Genomic DNA, 23971 nt, shown 5'->3' on the forward strand with positions numbered 1-23971 from the left:
GCTTATAACTCGTAAAAGTAACAGATTGCTCTGAAAATAATCTCAACCCTTAGTCGACGGTAGGGTCAGAAGGAAAATTGGTGAAATCTGGGTGAACTATCACGTTGACTAACCACAAGCGCATCAACGCTTTTTCCTGCTGCTCGCTATGAAAGATTTGCCTCCAGAGGAAAACTTGCTATGAACAATTTTTCCAACTGAAGTGTGTCTCTCAGCGGTTGGAAAAAAGGCTGTTGGTTTGACTCCTACCTGTTTTGTCAGCAGATGAAGAGATAGCTGCAGGCAACTCAACCTCTCTATTTTGTATATACGCCACGATTGTGCTGCACTTTCCTTTCTTTGTGTCTATTTTTGGTTCAGTATCGGAGCACCTCACTCGCTTTCAGATCCTGCTTATTGTTTGACTTGTCAACACCAGTAATGGGGATTTTGTTTGACGAGATTTTGCCGTTTGGATTCCAACGTTTTTTGTTTTTTTTTAAATGTAGTGAGGTCAGAGAGATAAATCTGACTGTTCAGGCAGAATTGAAGGATGTGTCGGAATTTTATCGGAGAAGAAGAAGTTAACTTGTAAATCTTTAAAAAACATATTGAGATGACGTCTCAGTTGTGTCTGGGGTTTTATTAGAGCACTCAGAGGAGCTAAACTATTCCGGTAATTTTGATTGATGGAGGCGGCGCGATATGCATGAAGGGTGTAATTACCCCAAAGTACTACAAATCGGCATTGTGCGATTGTGTTTGACTTCCGCTTCGCTGCATACGTCCATAATCCTCCCAACAACAATAAGCTGAAAATCCAGGATGGTAATAACACTATGCAAAGTCATCTGTCAAACGTCAGTCTGCTGCCAAAGGCAAAGACGAAAACAAGAGCGCTGAGTGAGAAAAGCAACAAGACGCTAATGTCTCCATATTATAAACATTGAGTGATTTTTTTTATTTCTTTTTTTTTTGGCAGAATTACAGTAACCCATGAATCTTGCTACACACTGTCCCTCCATTTCACTCTTGTCTGCTCCCTCTTTCATGCTATATTACCTCTCTATATGCTAATCTCTCAGATTAATCTTCAGAAATGTTCGACTTGTCAGAGGACTGGATATTTTCACTTGATAATAGACACTTCCAAGTCCTCTCCCCAAAATTATGAATCCTGCACCAAGGTGTCCTCCAGGAGGCTAATAAAGCTCCCAACATTACTGTCGGTCCTGGAGGCCATTATGGTCCAGCTCTTAACTTTTCAAAGAGCATGATGGATGTTTCTCAGACAAATTTCATTGTGTACAATACACTTTCAAACTTTTGAGGGTATCTGAAATAATTTTTCAATATTTACTGTAGAGCTTTCTGAAACATGGGATTTGTTCCTTATTTGAAAAGGTTTTTGAAGACATCTATTTGATAATATGACAAATATGTTAAAGGAGACTAATGTGAAAACCCAACTCTCCTGACTCACTTCTTTGTTTTTTTAAATTAAAGTCATCCTCTCCATGTTCTGAAGTTATTACTTTATAAAGTTCTACCCCGTCTGAAATATGGCCGAACGAGAGGTTATGAGAGTCCATTATGAGGAGAGAATGGCTTTACTCCCCCTCCAACCAGCTGTAATCACACCAGGCTTTGTTTATACAACAAGTCCCTTAAAGGTGGAGACTTCCGGGATGGATAACAGGCCAGGACAAACCTTGATCTTTCACCAATCATAGCAGAGTGGATGTGGTAAAAAGATTTTAGCTCTATAGAAAACAACATTCTTTCAGTGGATTTAAATGCAATTGTAATTTCTAATGTAAATATTTCAATAGAAAGAGAGTTTTCTGTACTGATGAGTACACTAGAGTCCAACATCTATTTAAGACACACTTAAATCAACACATTAGTTACCCTAAAACCGCTTTAAATATAGCCTACTTTCTCAACTATTCACACAAGAACACAAAATGGAACAAATATCAATTGTAGTATCATGAGTAACCTTCCTTTAAATTCCACTCACAGCAGATTGAAAGACTCTTTTTTTATTACTTTTGTTTTTGCATTATAAACAATATTTACAATTACACTACCCTTAGTCTTATTGGGGATTATTGACAGCGATGTGTCATTGCAGTGGTCTCAAGTTGTGTTGTTTATTTTAAGCAATATTGCTATCAAACATTTCTCAAAGTTAAGTGCAAAGATATAAAGAGGGTCTCAAGCCTTACTTATTTACTTACTTAACAAAAAGACTAAGAGACTGAGACACAAAATAACTATTTTCCCTTCTCGTGAGATCAGAGGTTTACTGCCTAAAGGGTTGTGAACTGAAAGAAAACGACCTTTTGTGTTCTCGGGAAAATGGCCACGACAGCCTCAATGGTCGCACAAAGGCATCATGGGAAATATAACATCTGTTTGATGACATGGCTACTCTGGAATGCTCGCTTGGAGTGCGCTTGATTTGAATTGCTCCTGTGAGTAAGGACATTTTTTCACTTGTAACAGTCTTTGTACAATGTGTGCACTTTTGAAGATTAGACTTTTGATCTTTTACAAAAGCAATATTGCGATTAAAGACGGGTGAAAATGTTGCCCAATGATCTGAAGCGCTCAAAGCCTTTTCTTTCTGGATCATATGATTTCCAGCTCATCACTTTGTTCTATTTCAACCTGTTTTATTACACAAAAACTATTGTATGTGTTTTTTTGTTCTGCCTGTGCCCTTCACTGAAGCAAGGGTTTCTAGATGAAATATATTTTACAGGTTTAACGAGTGCCTTATACAGACAAAAAAACATTTATATACATCTTATTTCTTTTGATATACATCTTACTTATTTTAATATACATCTTAATTATTTTAATAGGGGTTGAAGTCAATGTACAAATTCATGATATCAGAAAAAAGCCAGTTAACTTGATGCTATTAATATTGGGAAAATAATCTAAATTGATCCTAATTTACTAATACTTCTTGAAAACTATTTTCATATTCAAAATAAAAACACACAAATATGAACAAATTCTCAGTTTAATTTTGATCCAGTCTGTCCGTTATAACGTTTATTAACGTCATTTAGCTAAAGAAATATTCATAATTTTAAATAACCAGCAGAGTTCTTGCAACTATGATTTAATCACACTTCCATGAACACAAAAAAAGTTTAATATAGATAGATAAAACTATTGATCTTATATATACATATGTATATGAATTAGTAAAAAGATATATATATATACGTATTATTGACGCTTTAAAAGAACGACAGCAATTTAACCTAAAGCTAGCCGAATGCTAAGAAGCATCAACAGCCAAAAAAGCATGTCATTAAAGCATTGTTATATACCTTTGTTTGGATTTTAGTAAAATATTACATAATACAATTACAATAATAATAATTATTTTATATAAAAAGGACTGGGTATCAATCAAACATCGTCCATACCGATACCTTAACTACTACTAAAAGAAAGCATATTACAAATCTCGGTACTAGCGAAGCATTTCGGTCGAAGCCACAAAAAATAACAGACAAAATAATAAACAATATAAATGTTTGAGTGTATGTACAGTACTTTGCTGCATTCTATTTTCAATTGATGTCTTTAAAGCATTGTTTACAAGCTTGTTGTCATCACTGAAGGATTAGTGTCAAGAGATGCCATGTTTCATGTTTGGATAGAACTCTGCAGGTCCATATGAGAGCTTCTGGACATGCTGATGAGCTTCAGAGCGCTTTAATCACCGCAAACGGCGACTAACAGATTCGCAGTGAATCAAAAAAAAGGAAAATGTAATGGAGCTTGTCAGGTTTCGGGCACTGGGCTGAGCAGGGGGAGACCTTCAGAGAGAAATCTAACAACAGTCAGATGAGTGAGCTTTGCTTTGTTTGTCTGGCAGATGTGTCGTCTTAATCACTGACCAAAACAAGAACATTTATTTTTAATTAGAAAAACGTGTCTACATAGATACAAGAGCCCAAAAAAACATCACATCTAGTCGAAAGGTTACGTGGGAAAATTAGTGTACAATGATATAAGGTTTCAATTTGGCTCATTAACGCCTGGTGTCCTTGTGACTCCCTCGAGGTGTTTAGTGTCGCGTCACTCTTGTTATTCGTCGCATCAGGATCAATTTCCTTTCCATGGTTGAGGTCCAGACCTCCGAAAATACCTGGCACCAAATCACAGACTCAATGATGATGATGTGTCGAATAAACAACTTGTGAACCTAGAAAAGAACGTGAAATATCAGATATCAAAGCATTATATTTATCCTGGTGCCATTTCACTCTCAGGGGGGCATTTTCCGAACGGCTCAAGAGAGAAACTGGGACGGTGTGGACATTAACCCTTGTGTGGGTCAAGGTGACACGAAAACAAATGTGTTTGTATATCCCTTGTGTTGTCCCCGGGTCAAGGTGAACGACCTCCTTGGATTCCAGCAATACATACGAGTGATGGAGGTCGTTCACCTTGACCCAGAGATAACACAAGGGATACCACAAACACATTTGTTTTTTCGGGCCACCGGGTCACCTTGACCCAGAGGTAACACAAGGGTATAAACCATAAATAGTTAAAATAATTTCTATTAATGTAGTTTTAAGGTGAAATGTTGGCATAGTTAAACAATAAGCAAGGGAAAAATAAATGATAGTGTTGAGGTTTAAAATAAGAATGCCAGAGTTTCAACCTAGTCGCCAAACAAAAACGCAATTTCTTTTTAAAGCAGGGGTCCCCACAGTGGACAGGTTTAATGTGGGCATTATATTCACGGACCGACCTTCATAAAACATTTTTTTTACAGCCTTATTTTTTGAGTAAACTTAAACAAGTCACAGACTAATGTTACTTCAGTAGAAATACCATCTATTTTCGAAACAAAACACATTTAAGACGGTTATCAACGGAACAGAAATTATGTAAATTATTTTAAATTTTCATGCGTTCTAGTAACGGTATCAGTCCCCGGACAAGGAGTTGCGGAACCACTGTGTTATAACATCTTTGTTGTTATTGTCAAAATGCATGATTTATCCTCCGTCAGGCCGAGTCAGCAAAAAACATTTTTTTATTCTCCTTAGAGCAAAAATGGAAACCTGCTTTCCCCATTCCTCATCTATTGTACTTGTTCCTATTTTTTATTATTTCTCAAAAATATCTTTATTTGAAGTCTATGCTTTCTGGAAATTGTTATAATATACTTTTTTTAATATACTTTAAATGAGCATTAAACTGAATTTTGGCCCTTTTACAGATATTTAAAGCTGTTGCAGGTCATTTAAAAATGGCTTGACACTTTATATAAATCATTATAATGTCTCGTGTGTTAGTTGATTTCTTTGGATTATATAAAAAAAACTCTTAATATGAATCTGTTTAAGGTTAAAGGAAAGAAAACCCCAAAAGGAACACACAATCATAAACACAAAGCATATTTTTTATGTATTTTGTAGCAGAGTTACAAGGTGCAATTATTGTATTTTGCCAAGTAGAAGTGTGCATTTAAAGTATGAGGATCAAAAAAACAACGGATGTATAGTATGTCATGATGACCGAGAGTCCACACAGAGTCCAGTTATTCTTACAAGCGTATCTTCACTGGAGACGCTCTTAAATAGCTCATCACCCCCGGAGCTCCCTCTTGTTTCAATCTTTGATAAGCACGCTACATTTTTGGACGGCCCTCCTCTCAACTTCCTTTCTCATGACAATGACTTCACTCTCTCGTTCCGTACAGTGGCCCGAATCGACCCCCGTGGGCCGGGATACTCTATGTAAATCCTTTAACACATGCATGCACAACTGCTGCAGCCGACCTTGTACGGCCGACCCCGAAAGCCTCCTAATCCGGTTCCAGTGGGTTAAGGAGTAAACTGAACTCTTGCAGGATGGACATCTTTCCAGTTTAGGTCTATAAAAGGAACAGAGGTAGATCTGTTGTAGGATCAGGTGGAGCTTTACTGTTTGCTTTGGCAGTTAAACTGACTACTTTTTTCACTCATATCCGCCATGTTGAATTTGCAAGGAACAGGTTTTTCCAGTTGGGATATTCCGTTTTTTATCACTGAGGGTAAACCCAAAACACACAGAGATGTTTATACCGCGCACTCTGCTGTGGGCGTGTGTTCTTAACATTCCGCGACGTATTAACGTTCAACGAGAGGTCGAGATTGTCTCCTAATGAAAGCAGAAGCAGAGGGGTCAAGTGCTGACCCTGAAGAGAGCTGTCAGTCTGGATTGTGTTCCTTTTGTTTACACTTCTCTCTGAGGGGCTCTCGCTCCAGCGACACAGAAAGGACTTTATTTACGTGTCCAATACAGCTGAGCACTTAATCAGTATCTCCTTGTTCTCCTGCAAAAGAAGTCGATTTAGAGCTTCTGCTGAAATCCAGAGGCTTCAAACACTTGAACTTTCACGTTTCAAACGTATCATTAATTCTCATTATGTTCCATTGAAGAGCCTCTGGAGAACTGAGATACGATTAGCAGTTTGAATAAAAGCCATGTTTGATCATCCTGACATTATTGAAGGCATGAAAAGCTAGTCTGTACCTGTTTGAGCAAGACTGGCATTTAGATCAATCAACAGGGAAACAGGTTCTTATAAAGACCTTTTAAAAAAGGCGTTGGATGTTTTTATGGGCCGTGTTTGTGTTAAACTTGGCGAGACATTTTGTTTGTGGATATTGTTACTTCATGTCGTAGTTTTAGGTCTTTTTTGTTTGTTGCTGATTTCAGTGTCGCTCTAGAGATATTAGCTCTGTAAAAAAATATCTAGATATGAATTCAACATGACAACATTGTTCTAAATTCTCTTCAACTTTATTTAATTGTTTTTTTTATCTACTTTTTTCAAAGCCATAATGCTACTATTATAGACATTATATCTTACTGTAACCCTTTTGTTATCCATCTGTCTGGTTGCAAAAAATACTGAAATGAATACTATTAATACTATTCACTATAACTGAAAAGTCCATCACTTGAGGAAGTAATACACAGAAAACACATGGAGAAATGCTGATTTTTGAAGTTTAGATTAGTTCTGAACTTATATTATTTCGAGTTATTATTATTGATTATCCTCCTTTTAAAGGTTGTTTTGTTTTAAAGGAACACTTCGCTGTTCAGACAGAAGTTAATGCAACCATTTACCTGGCATGCTGCTGTAATCGATCTGTTTTGAGTTGAAAATGAGCTGCTTGGCAGAAATCTGAGCTGTATTTGTGCTCTTCTCATTTGTCATGCTAAATGAAGTATATGACACATGGGTGTTTTCTCTCTATGTTTCAACTACAAAAGGCAATAATCATGATTGCTCCGGCTGGTTGCATCTTGAATATTAATCTTAAAGTGTTTGTCTTGGTCGTTGACTTCCTCCCTAACAGGACTGATTATTATCCAGTCATTATTTGACTTGGCTCCGGACTACACACCAACAAAAGGATCAGTTATATATCAGAGGAACATTCCCCTCTAATGTTTTTTTATACCTAGATTAGAATAAAAATAAACAACTCTGCAAATGTTGAGATCCATTTTGTTATTGTAGGCATTCATGTTTGGTTACTCAGGTCCCTGTTCACTTCTGACCACGTCCCAAACAACGACTACAGGAAATTGTAACAGCGAGAAAACAAGTTATCTCTTGTGTCCCCAAGTCGGCTAACTTTACCTTTCGGGGCGATAAGACTGCTATTCTTATGGGTCTCATGCTTGCTTGGGGGCACTCTTGACTGAGGAAGTAATTGAGTTCAAGCAGTTTATCAGCGTCTGGCCGGAGATGCGCTGCCTTTGTGTGATAAAGCTGGCGAGGTATTCCCTCTTCCAGAGCGTCCACGCTCACCCTATTTTTCACCCTGTCCTCGTTCCTCGCGCCCCATCGCTCCCCGCCTGCTTCCCAAGAGGGAAAACCCTGGTGGATTAAGCCATCATCCTCGACTCAGATGTCCAATCAGGCTAATTTTAGCTTGTGTTAAATTTGGCGAACATCCCAGAGAAAGCGACACTGCGGCCGATGTTTGCGACCAACTGTCTACACACAAACACACACGGCATTGTTGTTGGTCTTGCGACGATGATCCCATGTGGCTGCTATTTTACAGTCGGCAGAATTAGAAAAGGGTATTTATGAGCGCGGGAGACGACGAGGACGGACATGTGATGCACTTTCAGGATGCCTTCCACTCTCGGCGCTCCAGAGAGGCTTAGCTAGACATGCTAACACGTGACCCAACTGGAGGTCACTATGTAAATAAGCAAGAGTTAAGAGCTGAGCACTAGAAGACGCGCTCACGTTTTGATAGACTCCATGCAACAGTTGAGGTCGATTTTAAAACGGTTTAAGATATGTTATCGGCCAAATCTAAAATTCAAGTACAGTCCAGACGGTACAGTCAACCTAACAGGCTTTTTGCATTTCTCTGGTCTGGCTGACCTACATTTTTTAAAGTAATGAATGTCCCTTGTTTCTATTCTCGTTGATTGGTTCTTTTTATAATAAATATATATGAATTCTAACAGTCGTCAAATAAGCCTGTCTTTCAACCTGACTTCTGCACAACACAACTCATGTAAAGTAAATAAATACCCGAATGTAACCCAGACAAGACCCACCTGTGAAGTGAAAACCATGTCAGGTGACTACCTCTTGTATTCTGGGGTGTGTCCCAAATCGTGCACTTCTGCCCTTACACTTAATATTTTGAGTGCACAAGTGCGTCCCAATGAGCAGTGAGCAAAAATGTAGTGCATAATGAGCACTCAATTGGTGCACTCAAATAGCCAGATAATTTAGTGTGGATCTATGAACACTTTCCACCATTAACGCCATCTTAGTGACGTAGATGACGCTAAACGGAAGCTACTAGCTAATTTTACCATAAAACAACACAACAACAGTAATAACAAAATGAAACACAACTTATTAACTTATTTCAATTTGTCAAAAAAGCGCTGTGTCAGCGATACGGTTTTAATGGCTGGTTGCAATCAGCGCTAAAAAGTATTAGAGGAAGAAGCTGTCGAGTAATTTCTGTGTGTAGTGTGTGTAGACAGTTTGAGACAGTACTACCCTATGGGAATTTGAGCACTGGACAAGTTAGTGCACTGTCTTACAGTGTACTGTAACGCAGGGCCCTTCTTTGATTTGATAAACAGCAAATGAAAAAGCTAAGTCTACTTTTCAGAAACTAGGTATAAGCCATGTTTTCAGTTATTTCAAATTTGTTTTTTGAATCCATAATTCTAATTCCTTCATGGTTTCGATGCCTTGAAACCATGAAGGATAATCAATAATCTAAACCAGGGGTCACCAAACTTTTTCCTGTGAGGGCCGCGTAACTTTTCCCTTCTCTAATTGGGGGCAGTTTGTAACAAAAAAGAACCATCACAGGGGTGCCTAAATGTACAAATGTAGTTTTCAAGAAAGCCACAGATCACCAAATGACCCTTTTCTGGATTCTTCACCAGGAAAAAAAAGGCAGAAAATAAATAAAATTACCATTTGTGGAATAAATAAAAAACAAATAACACTCTCGGAATTCTTCACAAGAAAAAGCCACAAAAATATAATAACCAAATATAGTAAAGTCATATTACTTTAGGCCCTAAAATGTTGATATATTTGAAACCAGACCTTAGTGAGCAAAAAAAAAAGGAGATGGTTGAAGAATATATATAAAAAACAGCCTTGATCTTTATTTAGCTACTCTAAAAAAATAATTTACCCCCTAAAAAATGAATCAAAATGAGGCTCTGGTGTTGTTCAGGGGAGCTTAGTATGGGGAGCACTAATCTAAATAGTCATGAAAATAAAGAAAACACTTTGAATGAAAAGCTGTCCAAACTTTTGACCTGTACTGTATATAAAGATCCCAGATCCGTCTTCCTACTTACACAATGGGAAAACTTTTAAGAGTTCCTAGGATTTGCAATCCTTCTCTCGACTGCTGTTCCCAAAATAATATGTGAGAGGTACGATGTGACCAAAAGCTTTTCTTGTAAGCTCCACTAAAATACCTGTTGCATTCACAACAGATTGATGTGCTCCGTGGTAAGTATGGTAACCCGTCACTGTAATCCCGGGGATATTTCTCGGAACCGTTTTGGAGAGAATTTAAAAAAGAAAATCTGATTATTTACTCCAGAGGAATCGTTTGAGATACAATCTAACTGAAGGGGAATTTTCCGTCAAGCGGTGCTACAGGTCTCCCTTTGAACATGTCTTCTTGACTCTTGGTTGCCTTTTGTTTCTACTTTCATCTCTTTTCTCCAGTCAACTTGTCTAGAAGCTGCAGTGCAACAGTGGGGAATTGTTTAACTACATCACTGAGTCAATAACATCTCTGGTACTGTATGTCTCTTCAACAGAAAATTGAACTTTGACCCATGCCTTCAAGCACCTGTGCTGGTTTTAGCTGAAGACAAATCTCACTGTAGACAGAGTGGGAGGACGTTTTTATGGTCTTCTTCAGCTACATGTCCATCGCCTTTAGTTCAATGTTACATAAACCTGTATAAGTGTAAGTATGTAGGTAATGGTTATTTCTAGAGTGCCTTTCTAGACCACGGTCCTAAAGCACTTAAACAATCACAAACAATACACAGTTAAAATATATACTTAAAAGATAAAGACACATAAGACAAACACAGGATCCTGCACAATTAAAAATGTCTTAAGATGCTTCTTGAAAGAGTCAGTAGATCCAAACATCCAAACACAAAGAGAGAGGAAGATCGTTGCAAAGCTTAGGAGCAAAAGCCTGCAAGGATTTCTCTCCTCTAGTCCTGAACCGTGTGTGTGGAACCGTCAGTAGATTCTGATCCACAGACCTCAGAGCCCGAGCTGGGCTGTAAGGCTGGATCACATCACTGATGTAAGGAGGAGCCTGACCATGAATAGATCTGAAAGTAAAAACCAGAATTTAAAAATGTTATCCTGAAAGAAACTTGCAGCCGATCCAAGAGTTTTAAGGATCGGAGAAATCTGAGTTCTTCTACTAGAGCTGCTCTGAATTCTTGCTGCAGAGTTTTGTATTAGCTGCAGGCGAGACAGATCCTTCTTGTTTAGACACAAAAATAAACTGTTACAATTGTCTAAACGAGAAGACACAAACACATTGATTATAAGCTCCAGATCGTCTTGTGACGTAATTTTCCTAAGTTTAGAGATTTTCTCAGTTGAAGGAAACAGTTTCTGGTCAGTTTTCTGCAGTTTTGCACTAGAGACATGTTTCTGTCAAATACAACACCCAGGTTTCTCAGGCTCATTTGACAGACCTGACCCAAGTCACCCAAGTACTGACTTAACCCTGGAATCTTATCATCAGGCCCAATAACCAGAATTACAGTTTCGTCCACATTTAAGTGCAAAGTGTTTTCACTCAGCCATTGTTTGATTTCTAGCAAACAATTGACTAAGCTGTTCAGCCTCTGGGGCTCAGTTGGATCAAAAGAGCAGTAGAGCTGGATGTCATCAGCAAAAATGTGGTAAGAAACATCAGGAAATCTCCGACTGATTTCACCCAGGGGAATCAAGTACAGCAAAAATAATAAAGGACGCACACAGAACCTTGAGGGACTCCACACAACAGATCCGTTGATTCAGACCTTATTTGATTGGCAGATACACTAAAACTGCGCCCAGAAAGCCTTTAACAAAGCACTGTAACACAGACCCAGACAGTCCCACTTCATCCCTCAGTCTTCTCACTAGGAAAATGGTGATCAAAGGTCAAAGGCTAATGTTAGATCCAAGAGAACCAGAGCAGTGTCCCTTCCCGATAATTCCAATAATATAATGTCAGTATATGCAGTATAATGAGTAGTGTAATGTGGCCCGCAGGCCTGCAGCTCCATGGTCTGATTCAGAGCATAAAGAAGGAGTGTTTGTCCGTGTTGTACTTCCACACGCTCCTTTCTCCACGCAGAGATTACATTAGGAGGAACATGTTTTAAATTAGAGGAGACAGAATCTACAATGTGTTTACACTGATGGGTTCATGTACTTGAGGTGAATATAAAACAAAGCACGATTGCACATGTGGAGAATACTAAATGGAGTTTTGATTTAATGTCGTCACTGTTATTGAGTTTGCCTCCAGACCACTGCACTAACAAGCTCGCCTTGCTTTCGCTAAACTGCATTATGGGTTAACAAAGATCTGCCTGCAGCGAAGCAGAGTCTGCAGAATGCTTTCAAGAAATGATCTTTTGAACAATTAATGCGATATTCAACAGATAGGATACGCAGACTTCTGCAGTTACTCATTCTTATCATTGCGGTTTCCTGTACTGTTACTTCAAGAGTCGTAATTCTAATGTTGATTTTTTTTCTCGTCATTGTATTTTAAAATACACTAAACATGCCTTATGGCTAAAGTTGCTGCTTCAACCGTTCTTGTTTACAATGTAATGTGATTTTTTACCACCAGGGATAGTACATGAAAAAAAGGGTGATCTTGAACAGTATTTTTAAGAAACGTTTGGATCTTTTCAGGAATTTAAAAGGGGAAGCCTTTACAGTTGTGGTTACATGATTGAAATCTTATGTGCTGCGGCTTTAAAACACTCCTTTACTAACCAGTGTCGTATAATCAACCATGATTTAAACCATGCTTCAAAAGAATAATGACAATTTGAAAGAAGTAAATCATGAAAAGTATGAAAATAAACGATCTCAATTGATTCCAAAAATATGAATTGTTTAATTAATTAAGGTTTTCATGATGGGTTTGGTGAAATACATATGAATTAACTAAAACGAGTATCACATCACAATATTGTTATTATTGTTTATCCCAGTATAATATGACATGAAATAAAATGTGAAATATAATCAGGAAAAAGTCTGAAAGTTGTAATATAAAAGCTGCATTGAATGAAATAATCACATTATGTCACGATTACAGTTTTAATTGTAATGCAATAATGTTTTCATGGCTGAGGAAAAAAACAAAACATTTATACCAGGTTAAATACAACCAAAATGTTTAACTACTTGCAAAAAGAAGACATTTTATTCCCTTGTATTTTAATCGAAAAAACTTTTTTTCAGATGTATTTTCTTTTATAATCGTATTTATGTTCACAGTTTGTTCTGTGTAAAAATTCAACAAAGGACGTCAAATATAAGATCAATCTGTATTATGGAAAATGTAAGGATTATTAGCTGCTAATACTTGGATTCTCTCCACAGACAGTGAGATGATCAGTCCAGATTACGTTCACACTCGTCCCTTCACGGTCAGAAGACTCTACTCCGTCCAGCAGAGCAGAGAAGACCCTCGTCTCTCCATCAGCCTGTGTGATCTGAGCCAGCAGCAACAAGAGAGGAATCTAGAGACCGAAGAGGAGGAGCAGTCTTTGAGTTCTTCTTCCTGCCATGTTCCTCAGAACTCCCAGAACTCCCAGCAGTGCTCTCTGCTACCAAGCCATATGGACACGGACCTGCACTTCCACTCCGTCCACGGCGTTCACGTCACCATGTTGGACAAATACACGGTGGCGCGAAGAGACCACCACCAGCGCGGTGACGACCGAACTTTGGCCTTCACCAGTCGACCGGTGTGTTCCTCGGAGACCGTCTTCGTCAAGGTCAACGCCGGCGTGGCCCGGCCCGGCTGCCTCTCCTACGGCGTCACCTCCTGCAACCCCGCGGCGCTCAAGCCCAGCGACCTGCCGTCCAACCCGGAGTCTCTCGTGGACCGCAAGGAGTTCTGGGCCGTTTGTCGCGTGGCGGTGCCTCTTCAGAGCGGCGACATCTTGGGGTTCGTGGTGAACTCCGAGGGGGAGGTCATCGTGAGCCACAACGGCATCAGTGCAGGGATGCAGCTGTGTGTGGACAACTCCAGGCCTCTCTGGGTGTTCTTCAGTCTTCACAGCTCCCTCAACCAACTCAGGATTCTAGGTGGGTCTATATGCTATAACCAGTGTTGGGAAAGTCAACTTTCTATGTGAACTAGTTCAAACTTCAGTTAACCAATTTTAAAATGAACTGGTTCAGTTCATAGTTTATAATTCAAAGTGTCCATAAGTCTACCACTCCAATAAGGAACTAGTTCACCAGATTCTTTAAATATTTATATGTTTCTACAATCTCTTATTATATATGTATAACCAGAGTCCCCAATTATTAAACCTTTTTCAAATTATTTAATTGTCATATCAGGAAAAAAATGTATTGTCAGTGTTGTAAAAACAATAGAGTAACTGTATGTGTTGTTGTGAAATACAGAAGAAAATATTTATTCATAAACTTAATTTAATCTTAATATTTTATGGGTGTTGCCGGGGGGGGCTGGAGCCTATCCCAGCTTCAGCAGACGAGAAGCAGGGGACACCCTGGACAGGACCCCAGTCTGTCGCAGGGAACACAAAGACACACAACCATAAACACACACTCATAACTAAAAAAGATGTTTTAATTAAATACCTGAAGAGTTCATGATCCAAGCATATTATTTTGAACCCTAAAGAACCAGGTTTGAATCCGAGCAGCATTTCTGTCTATTCAGTCCACAGTAACAGTGGTGCGTTCGCGGTCCTGGTATTTTGAATGTTGTTACTGTCTGTAAGGCTCTGTAGAAATCAACCTACCAAACAAAGATGAACGGAGACAGTTCACAGACACCTGAATGAACGCGCTCACCGAAGCATTCACCAGGCAAAATACACTACGTTCTAGTTCATGTACGGTCATGAACTATCGTTCGACGAACTCGTTCAGGCACAAAACTGGCAACAATTCTCACAGCTTTACTCGGTTTGCTTGGTTTTTAAGCAACAGCACCCACTTTGGTTGAGAACTGTAGCGATGGAGGGTTCATCATATGAAACAAAATACAAAAAAACACACCTGTTTTTATTTTGTTGCAAACAACAAAAGATCAGGGAAGAAAAGAAAAAGATCATGAGTTTAAGATGAAAGGATAAAAACTCTTTGAACTCCATAGGTCGAATACTTTTAGTTTTAAAACGCTTTCTTTTGCTGAGCTGCTTTGCTGTTTGTGTTAACATCCACCTGTTTGTTGACAAATTTGCATATAAATGTTGCTTTTGTTGTTCTACAAGGATCAGCTTTGTCAACAATGATTTCCACTCTTTTGCAAGTCTTCAAAAAGCAGCAAGACTTGAAAACAAACCACCAATTCTTGCTTTTTATGTCATTTAAAAGAGAATCTCAGACAAAAGTAGACAGACGACTTTGCTCTTTACGATCTCTGCACGTGACTCTCTGTCTTAATGACGGTCTCAGTCGAAACATCCGTCTGCTGTGACATCTTTAGTATAAAGGAACCTTTAATAGCGTCAACACAAGCTCCTTATTTACATTAGGACCTCCATATGTTACTGATGGCTCATTCTAAGAAATGGGTCCATTTTATGAGCCCTTAAACAATGTCTAAAACAAATGTGTGCACTGGTAATTAAAGTGCTGTAAATGATTGAATGTAAATCTAATGTTCTTAGTCATGTTTAATAAGAACATAGAATATTTCATTATTCATTAAAAAAAACCTCATCGATTTAGATCATAAAATATGAAATTTAAAATGTAGCTTTTTTTTCTACTTTATTTCCTTTATCATTGAGTATGCAGCGTATGAGTTATGCCTGTTTGACAAGTTTACACACCTACCAGTAACGCGTACATAATCTGGTATTTAAGTTCCAACGAACATTAAATGTTGATTATTTGCCTCTTTTTCTAAGTTAGTGTTTGTTAAGCATAAACAAAGTAGTGTTCAGGCAAATATTAGCCCTTAAACTACAGTATATTGGTCATGGATGACACATTTAATCATAGAAGCCACCAAAGCTTAGCCTTGGTCTATTGTTGGAAAAACTTTATAAAAAACAAAAGTTTCCCTTTTAATTATTAAAAGCTATTTTTAGCCTTATAACGTGAGACTCTCTCTCGAGCAAAAACAAGTCTTATACGCTTCCCTATTATTCAGCGTTTCCTTTTTTTATGTGTGGAATTTCACAATTATTTATCAACATTTATAAAGAAAAGTTTGACCATTTTTTAGGGTTTTAGTCAGTGTTGAATCTAAAATTGTGGCAACTTATCCACATTTTTAGTTCTTTTGATCAATAAAATATAACTTATTGGGATGAATTTCGCGCACATCAGACGAAATAGCAACACGTTGTTTGTTTATTACAAAGTAATTCATGTTCGTCTCTTTGATGATGACAAGATTGAATACTAGAATTGATCTGATAAAGCTTCATGAAGCAGTGTCATTTTTTTCAGAGTCCACTAGATGGCGGTCTCTGCACTAGTTTCCTTTGTTTTGAACAACTTTCCCAATGAAACATTACATCGTTTTCAAACTGATGGCGCCACCTACTGACCTCTAAACAACACAACACTGTTTCATGAAGCTTCATCAGCCCATCACTATGGACTAAAGCGTTTCTTATCTTAAAGCACGTATCAAAAACCTCTCTGTAACAACACTCATGTACATTATTAAAATATTAATAGACGAAGATTGAGGAAGCTGAGATTTCCCACCCACGGTCCACTCCCTGAACACAGCGTCCCACGGCCCGTCGCTCTGCTCCTTCATTTTCTCACCCGCCCTCACATCTCAATTCCACTCCCGATACTCCGGAGAGTGAATGTTCTCCAAGTCATTAGCCACTCCAGCTGTGACGTGTCTGCTCGCCCACACGCAGCAGATTCACGCCGCCGCGTTGCCATGGAGACACTTAGCCACTGATGCAAGTGACAATCTGCTGTGGCCGGTCGCTGTCAGACCTGTGAAGCCGAGCAGATGGGATGGCGTCGTTTCTCACATGGTCACTTTGTCCCCGTCAATTTTCATCTCGTCATTTAGGGGATGAATGTCAGGACGTACTCCTGGCTCGCTCGCGGCTCGTCAGGATCACAAACTCATACCTGCCATTACCGTCTAAAAATAATTTTCATACAGCTTATAAGGACTTTGAGGGTCAGAGTGAGCTATCAACAGTGGTTCGGGCTGTTATTTTGAAGCCGCCACGACTGCTGAGATAGATGAGGACATAGTGTCAGGCTTTTGAGGACGTGTCGTACATAAATTCATATTCTGTCATTCTGTCGCTCTACGTTTGTGTTACCGTCAGTCTCTTATTGGAAATAGAAATTTAACCTGTCAATGTCACAGGGCCACGTGAACATTTGAAGTTTGAAATGATCTTCCAAATAAATTTGTAAAGAACAATGATTATCTCTGAGCAAAAAACATATTTCCATTTTTTTTAAACAGAAAATGTTGAAAAATAAGACATTTGAATGTTGATTGGCTGATGAAGCTTCATGAAGCAGTGTCAGGTTGTGTAGAGGTCAGTAGGTGGCGCCATCAGTTTACAAATGATGTTGTCCGAAACAAAGGAAAATAGTGCAGAGTCCGCCATCTAGTGGACTCTGATATAATGACACTGCTTCATGAAGCTTTATCAGGAGATCACTAGTTGATGAGTCTAAGCAAGTAAGTTCTGTAGCGCCAGTGCCAAACACTCAAAAATATATCTAACTATATTGATCAAATATATTATACTCTTAGATGAGTGCTTACCTGGTTGGCCAATAGTTAATAAGTTAAGAGCAAGCTTCTATTTCAGTGTTCAGGTCCAGACTTGTGCTACCGTTGGTGAGTCAACCTTCTATCTCATAATGCTGACTGCTGCCAAATTAATCAAGAATCTTAATTCCTTGAGGCTAAAAGGCAAACTGATGTCAAACAGGTCAGAAACGTTTTTGACTCACTTACATGTTTCAAACGTTGAAGTTAGTCCTTCATCGTGACAATGTTTTGCACTTATTACTTTATAAAGTTCTCCCCCGTCTGAAATCTTGGCGAACGAGAGGTTACAAGAGCGAAGTCCATTATGACGTAATAATGGCTTCACTTCTTCTCCAGCCTGCTTTATTATGCCCGCTTTGTTTATACAACGAGTCCCTTGGAGGTGGAGACTTCTGGGATATAACACACGTGACAAACAAAAATATTTTATCTCGAGAAACAGTGTTTTCAGTGGGCGGGACTTTAGCATATTTTCTAATGTAAATGTTTCAATGAAGAGAGAGTTTTGTACAAACAGACACAAACGGATGATACAATAAAGTCCAAGATCTTTTTAAGGCACACTTAAATCAATACATTAGTAGCACTTTAAAGATGTTTGTGTTGTTGGCGTCGCTAGCACATTACGAGTCACCAAAACTGAAATAACAAAATTTTATAAAATAGTTTTTAGCACAAACATAATTAGTATCAAAGTTAACACTAGAGTGAATTATGAAAACTACAAACAGGACAAACTAATTTGTGACGCTCCTCTCTCGTCAGGCTCATCTCCAAACTCAGACCAGCGAAGCCCGTCGTCCCCATGCTCCCCCATCTCTCCCACAATGCTTTGCTGCGGCCCCACCGACCCAAACAAGGACAAAGCATTTACCATCAACCTCAGCTCCAACCACACGGCTCTGACTTCTACAGGTTCGTTCACCCTTTTGTCCAGAGAGTTTCATCAGGAACTTAGATTTAGAAGAATCCAAGTTATTGTTATGTTTTTGTAACTAAACTTCTGTTCCATCTTCTGTCGTCTTCTCAGGGACGACGCCCAGCTCTCCGTTCTCCAGCCTCCCGGAGTCGCCCAACTTCCTGTCCCGCTCCACCTCGCTCAGCGACGAGTGCGCCATTTGCTACGAGAACATGGTGGACACGGTGCTGTACGCCTGCGGACACATGTGTCTCTGCTACACCTGCGGACTCAAGCTGAAGAAGATGTCCAACGCCTGCTGCCCCATCTGCAGGAGCTCCATCAAAGACATCATCAAGACCTACAGGAGCACGTGAGCTCCAGGATCAGGTGTCACGTCTCAGGTACTCTCAAGGACAGTTTTCGGACTCGATCCTGGAGGTGTTGTCGGACTTTTTTGGGCTCAATGGGAATAAGGTACTAATGCGTATTTCTTCTGTTTATATGAGCCGACAAACGCCTGGTTATTGTACATCCAACAACATCGCAACACTAAACAATCTTATTTCGTTATTATTAATGAAATGATTTATTAATAACACAAGGAATGAAGAAAGAAACATGAAGCCTGTGTTGACATGTGAGATGAAGAGATGAAGAAGTTTAAGTTGTGATCTTTGCACTAATACAGGTTAAGTCAACCTTTAATTATCATTCACAGAATTCATGGCCATTTTAAGACGTATATGAAAAAAGAGTAACTAGTCAAATGTTTTCTAATTAGTTTATTTTCTCTTAAATTCAATCGTAAAAGATAAGAACTGTGACATGTGTTATATACTCATATTTATAGATAAAATATTGCAGGAAGTTTGAGGAAAAAAGGGGAAAGAATTGCGGTAGAAATTATATTATCAGGGAATTTAATTAAATTATCGCTGAACTGAAGCTCAACTGATATGTATTTAATTGACTAAATAATTGTGTATACATCGTTAGGGGGAATACGTATATATGGCTGAAAAAAATGAAAACACTGTAAACCAAAATATATGTAGAACATCAAAAAGTTAATTTTATCGGACGATTAATTAAATTACTTCTACAACTTATCCCCTAAAAAATGAAGTAGAATACAAACAAACAAAAAAGATCATTAAAATATATATACTATAGAAATATAACGTAAAGAACTGCAAAGAAAAAGACTGTGGATTGAACCTAGTTGACACTGTAAAAGGAGAAAGAGTATGTGAAGAAGGGAGGAAGGTAAGAATAAGAAATAGCATAATAGGCTAACACGAATGCTACATCTATAAGCTATCAATATATTAATTACTCATTAAAACAGAAAACAAACACACAAATTTAGGTCTTAAAAATTAAAAATATATATCGATACATTTCAAAAAATATTTTGCACCGCGTATGTGACAATATGGTAAAACAGATTCTGTATTTATTCGTTCTGTACTGGATTCTTCCAAATAACAAGATCTCTTCCGGAGAAAAATAACAAGCATTCTCAGGGCGTACTATAATCATTCAGCGCATCCTGTGTCCGACACCTCGTCCTCCCTGGTGGACGGTCCTCATCAGTGCGACATCCTAACTACATCCCTTGCAAACACCTACATCTGGGGCCTCCCCGGAACCGGAGCCTCGTGACGGCCAAAAACTCCGGGAGGAAAAAAAAAAAAAACAGCTCTTAAAACAGAAGTATAAACACGTTTTTTAGTGAGACACATTATCTGTGACACATCGGGTGTCCCACTTCCTGGTAGAAGTCGTGACACCCACATAAGGATTTGCGGGTAGTCAAGTATTTTTTAATGAAAACAAAGAGCACATGAGGGGACGAACTTCTTCATTATAAGAGAAAAGTCATAAAAAGACAATCAGTCACAGATGCGTTTTGCCTCCTGTCGCAACTTCAACGTTAGAACAGTGATGATGGAGTGCAGACACAGTCTCCTTCCTTCTCTAAGTGTCCAGGAAATGTATTTGCATATCAGTACTTTGGTTAAAAGCAAACTCCAAGGACATCTCCACTAATGTGACGCCTTCATCTTTGACTTGTTAAGAAGCCATTTTCATCTGTTTATTGTTTGTTTTGGACTCGTGGAAATTTCACCAAGTCATTTTCAAGGCTGAGATAGCAGCCCGAGAACTTTAAGACGTTCGCGGTTCAAAGTTTCCGTTCGTGATTTTTAAAGAAACAAATACTTCATCAAGGGCGGCTAATTGTGTGGGGGGGGGAAATGTTGTTTTTGTAGACTTGTTTCACAAGATCCTTGTTAGTGAGAATTCCATTTGAGCTCGGTGATGCTTTTTTAAAAATCCATTTCATCCAACATTCCCTCTTTCAACGAGGAGGATCAAACAAGTCTGGTTGGAAATATCGACCATTCACTTTCAGAAATGACCACAAGGAACTTCATAGTTCACCCAAACTATACTTATATTTCTACTCACCCTCAAGTCGACTAAGAGTTGGGATTATTTTCAGAGTAAACTATTCCTTTTTAGAGTTATAGGAAAAATGTTTGTTCATTTTAATGTAGAGACTGGAGCTCAGTTGTCTTCGTCTTCGTCCAAAAACTTACCTCCAAAGTACCTCCATACTGCTCGTCTGTAACGTCCATCTTGTATTACAAGATCAAGCTCAACGAGAGGACATTTTTCGGAAAAACGTAAACAATTATATATTCTAAGACTGTTTGTAGCAAAGTTTTTAACAAATATATGCTTAACAAACAAGAAGTACTCCGGGTAAATATCGCAAGGCCGCCCAGTAGACAGTAGTGTAGACATTTACCTGGCACATTTCCTGATTGTGTAGTATGTTATTGTTTAAACTTCTGCTGCCAACGGTCCTAAAATATAGTCTTGTTGAAGTTTTTTGCTAAACACTTTCTCATGTCGAGGTTTCCATACAAGATGGACGTTACAGACGAGCAGTAAGGAGGTATTTGGATGTTTTTAAGTGTCTTTTTGGACGAAGATAAAGACGAAGACAACTGAGGTCCAGTCACTACATTAAAATGAACAAACATTTTTGTCTATAACTCTAAAAAGGAACAGGTTACTCTGAAAATAATCCCAACCCTTATTCAACAAGAGGGTGAGTAAAAAATGAGGGACATTTGAATTTTGGGAGAACCGACTCTTTTACACACTTTAACTCAAGATTACATCAGCACATGTCAGAAGATCTTGGACTGTTGTAGTGCATAATGGTATTCATGGTCGTGGACTCACTGCCCAATTATCTTATATTCAACATGCTCATGGTGTATTACATGCAACTGTAAATACTTTTGGCCCCTTTAATTTGCTCTTTCATTCACCACTCTGTAAAACGTGATCGTCTCAGACTTCTAATATCATCCCTTAAGCGACTATATTCTCGACGTATTTCATGTGCCAAGTATCGTCAGTTATTGTCGTTTCTGCCGGAGATTAAAGCTGATGATGACATTAATCACATTTCAGTGGCAGCAGTGTGAGGTCATGAGAGTCCACTGAACTCCACCATGAGTTCTTCATTCTAAAAACCTCCAAACATGATGTTTTCCGGTCTGTTCACATCCGAAAGCTCCGCGTCCACACACCTACGAGGCACTTAGTCGGAGTTGAGTGGTTTTCGAGCAGTATGTGATCCTGAAACCTCCACTTTAAAATGACTACATAACAGCCATGCTTGGAGAATGTCTTCACTTCCTCTGGCTTAGAACGAATGAAAATCATGACATTTATGAATGATTAGGTTACTGCAATTGAAATAAATATCCTGTTATATTTCACTAAATTAGTTGGTTCAAACTTCACCTGCACTTTAATGAGTATCACTAGTGGAAATATCAATTTAAAATCAGACTAGAATCCAAATGATTTCCTCTTATCGTAACGTAAACAACTTGTAGTTGTACGTGTCACTGCATATATTGTCATATCTGCGCATCAAGGGAAGGATTTCTGTTATAAAAAAATCTGTGATGATTTCAGACACATGTTAATAATACTGGAATTCTATCGTGTTTCATGAGTGCTGCGACTTTGGACATTTCTACTTTGCTTTTGTTTTCAAATGTTGACCAAATATGGCCTGGCAAGTGACGTGTTGTGAGTCCTTTTTGATACAAAATGGCGGTGTTGTTTGCTAAAACTAAACGGTGAGGTGTATTTATTTCGCAAGACCTACTATTCAGAGTTGTTGCTGTTGATCTTGTATTTTGATTGTTGTATATATTTTATTGTCATTAAGGTCTTTTTATTTTTTTTTCGACTCTAACATTGCAAGCAAATGTTTGTACTCTGGAAAATAGCCATGCTAGCTGCCTCCCTCGAGAGCTTCTGTGTATCTACAGTGTGATGCTAGCTTAGCTACCTAGCTAACTTACTGGGATCATCATCCTTACCTTGGAATATAGAACCTTATTTATTCTGTGAAATGGCCTCCATTTCATAACCTCTTGCAAGAAATATAAGCATATTCTCTTGAGTAAAGTACAGACTTTGTGGTAATTTGTAACAAACACATGTGACCAAATAAAACTGATCGTCGAGTTACTTTTAAAGGACAAAACCATTTCATTCAATAACAAACTGGGTCAGGATTTCTCTTTTTCTTCTATATTAAATGCTTAGATTTGATAATGTTGTTGCGTTTGTTCAATAAAGTCCGAATTTTCCTTCACATCCATGTGGTCATCATTTATTTCTGTTTTAATGGCTGCTTTTCATTCTCTGCTTTTACAGCTGCAACTGGAAGATATTCTCATAATTATGTTTCTGGAAGAGTAGCTTTAAAATCCAGTTTGAACAAGAACAAGTAGTTAGTTCCATATTAACCCCTAGACTAAACAGACTCACGAGATTATAAATGACAACGTGTGTGTCATCATCTTCTGTGTGTAATACATGGAGATAAACAGCACAAATTGCTCATTTAAAAGCAGCGTCAATCATGATTATACCTGAAAAATTAAAATTGACACTAGACAAGTTTTAACATCTGCTGTTACTCGCACACACGAATATGAATACGATCTTAAACAATTTCCCGAAGGAGATCTCCTGAGGGATTAATAAAGTTTTACCTTACCTTACACTACTACTCACCTTTAAATGTGATTTAAATAGTTTAAAACAATTGAAGTTTAAATAGAATAAATCTAGTCAAAACAGTTGAAAAGATACCAGCACCTATTTATGTGATGGTATTTATATATTTCGTTTTATTCTACTTCATGCATGCTCTGCCCTCTACAGGTTGCCGCTATGGGTTACCATCATATTTCTAAAACGTTCTTATTTTTTAGCAGGACTTTAACAGTGGCTGAAGGAGACTTTCTTAAACATTATAAAAGTAAGACCATGTATGACACCGGATCATTTTCCAAGCATCCGTCCATTTGTCACTTCCTGGTGTGACGGCGCCTCTGATTGGCTGAACGGGTTTGACTTAGATCACACAATTTTAACCGTACACTGCAATATG

The 23971-nt window shown here is 38.4% G+C and overlaps 1 protein-coding gene across 1 annotated transcript in view; it reads left to right on the forward strand.

The window, feature by feature from the left end:
- LOC148069556 (E3 ubiquitin-protein ligase NEURL1-like) overlaps positions 1-23169 on the forward strand; it is a 45938-nt gene extending 22769 nt beyond the window's left edge. The window contains exons 4-6 of the mRNA XM_087802322.1: positions 13190-13900; positions 18336-18485; positions 18601-23169. Of these exons, the coding sequence (XP_087658448.1) occupies positions 13190-13900; positions 18336-18485; positions 18601-18845 (1106 nt within the window). The 3' untranslated portion in view covers positions 18846-23169. The remainder of the gene's footprint in view (positions 1-13189; positions 13901-18335; positions 18486-18600) is intronic.
- Positions 23170-23971: the final 802 nt, after the last annotated feature.

This window comes from Callionymus lyra, chromosome 11, assembly GCF_982586985.1.
Source record: "Callionymus lyra chromosome 11, fCalLyr1.hap1.1, whole genome shotgun sequence".
Classification (NCBI taxonomy): Eukaryota; Metazoa; Chordata; class Actinopteri; order Syngnathiformes; family Callionymidae; genus Callionymus; species Callionymus lyra.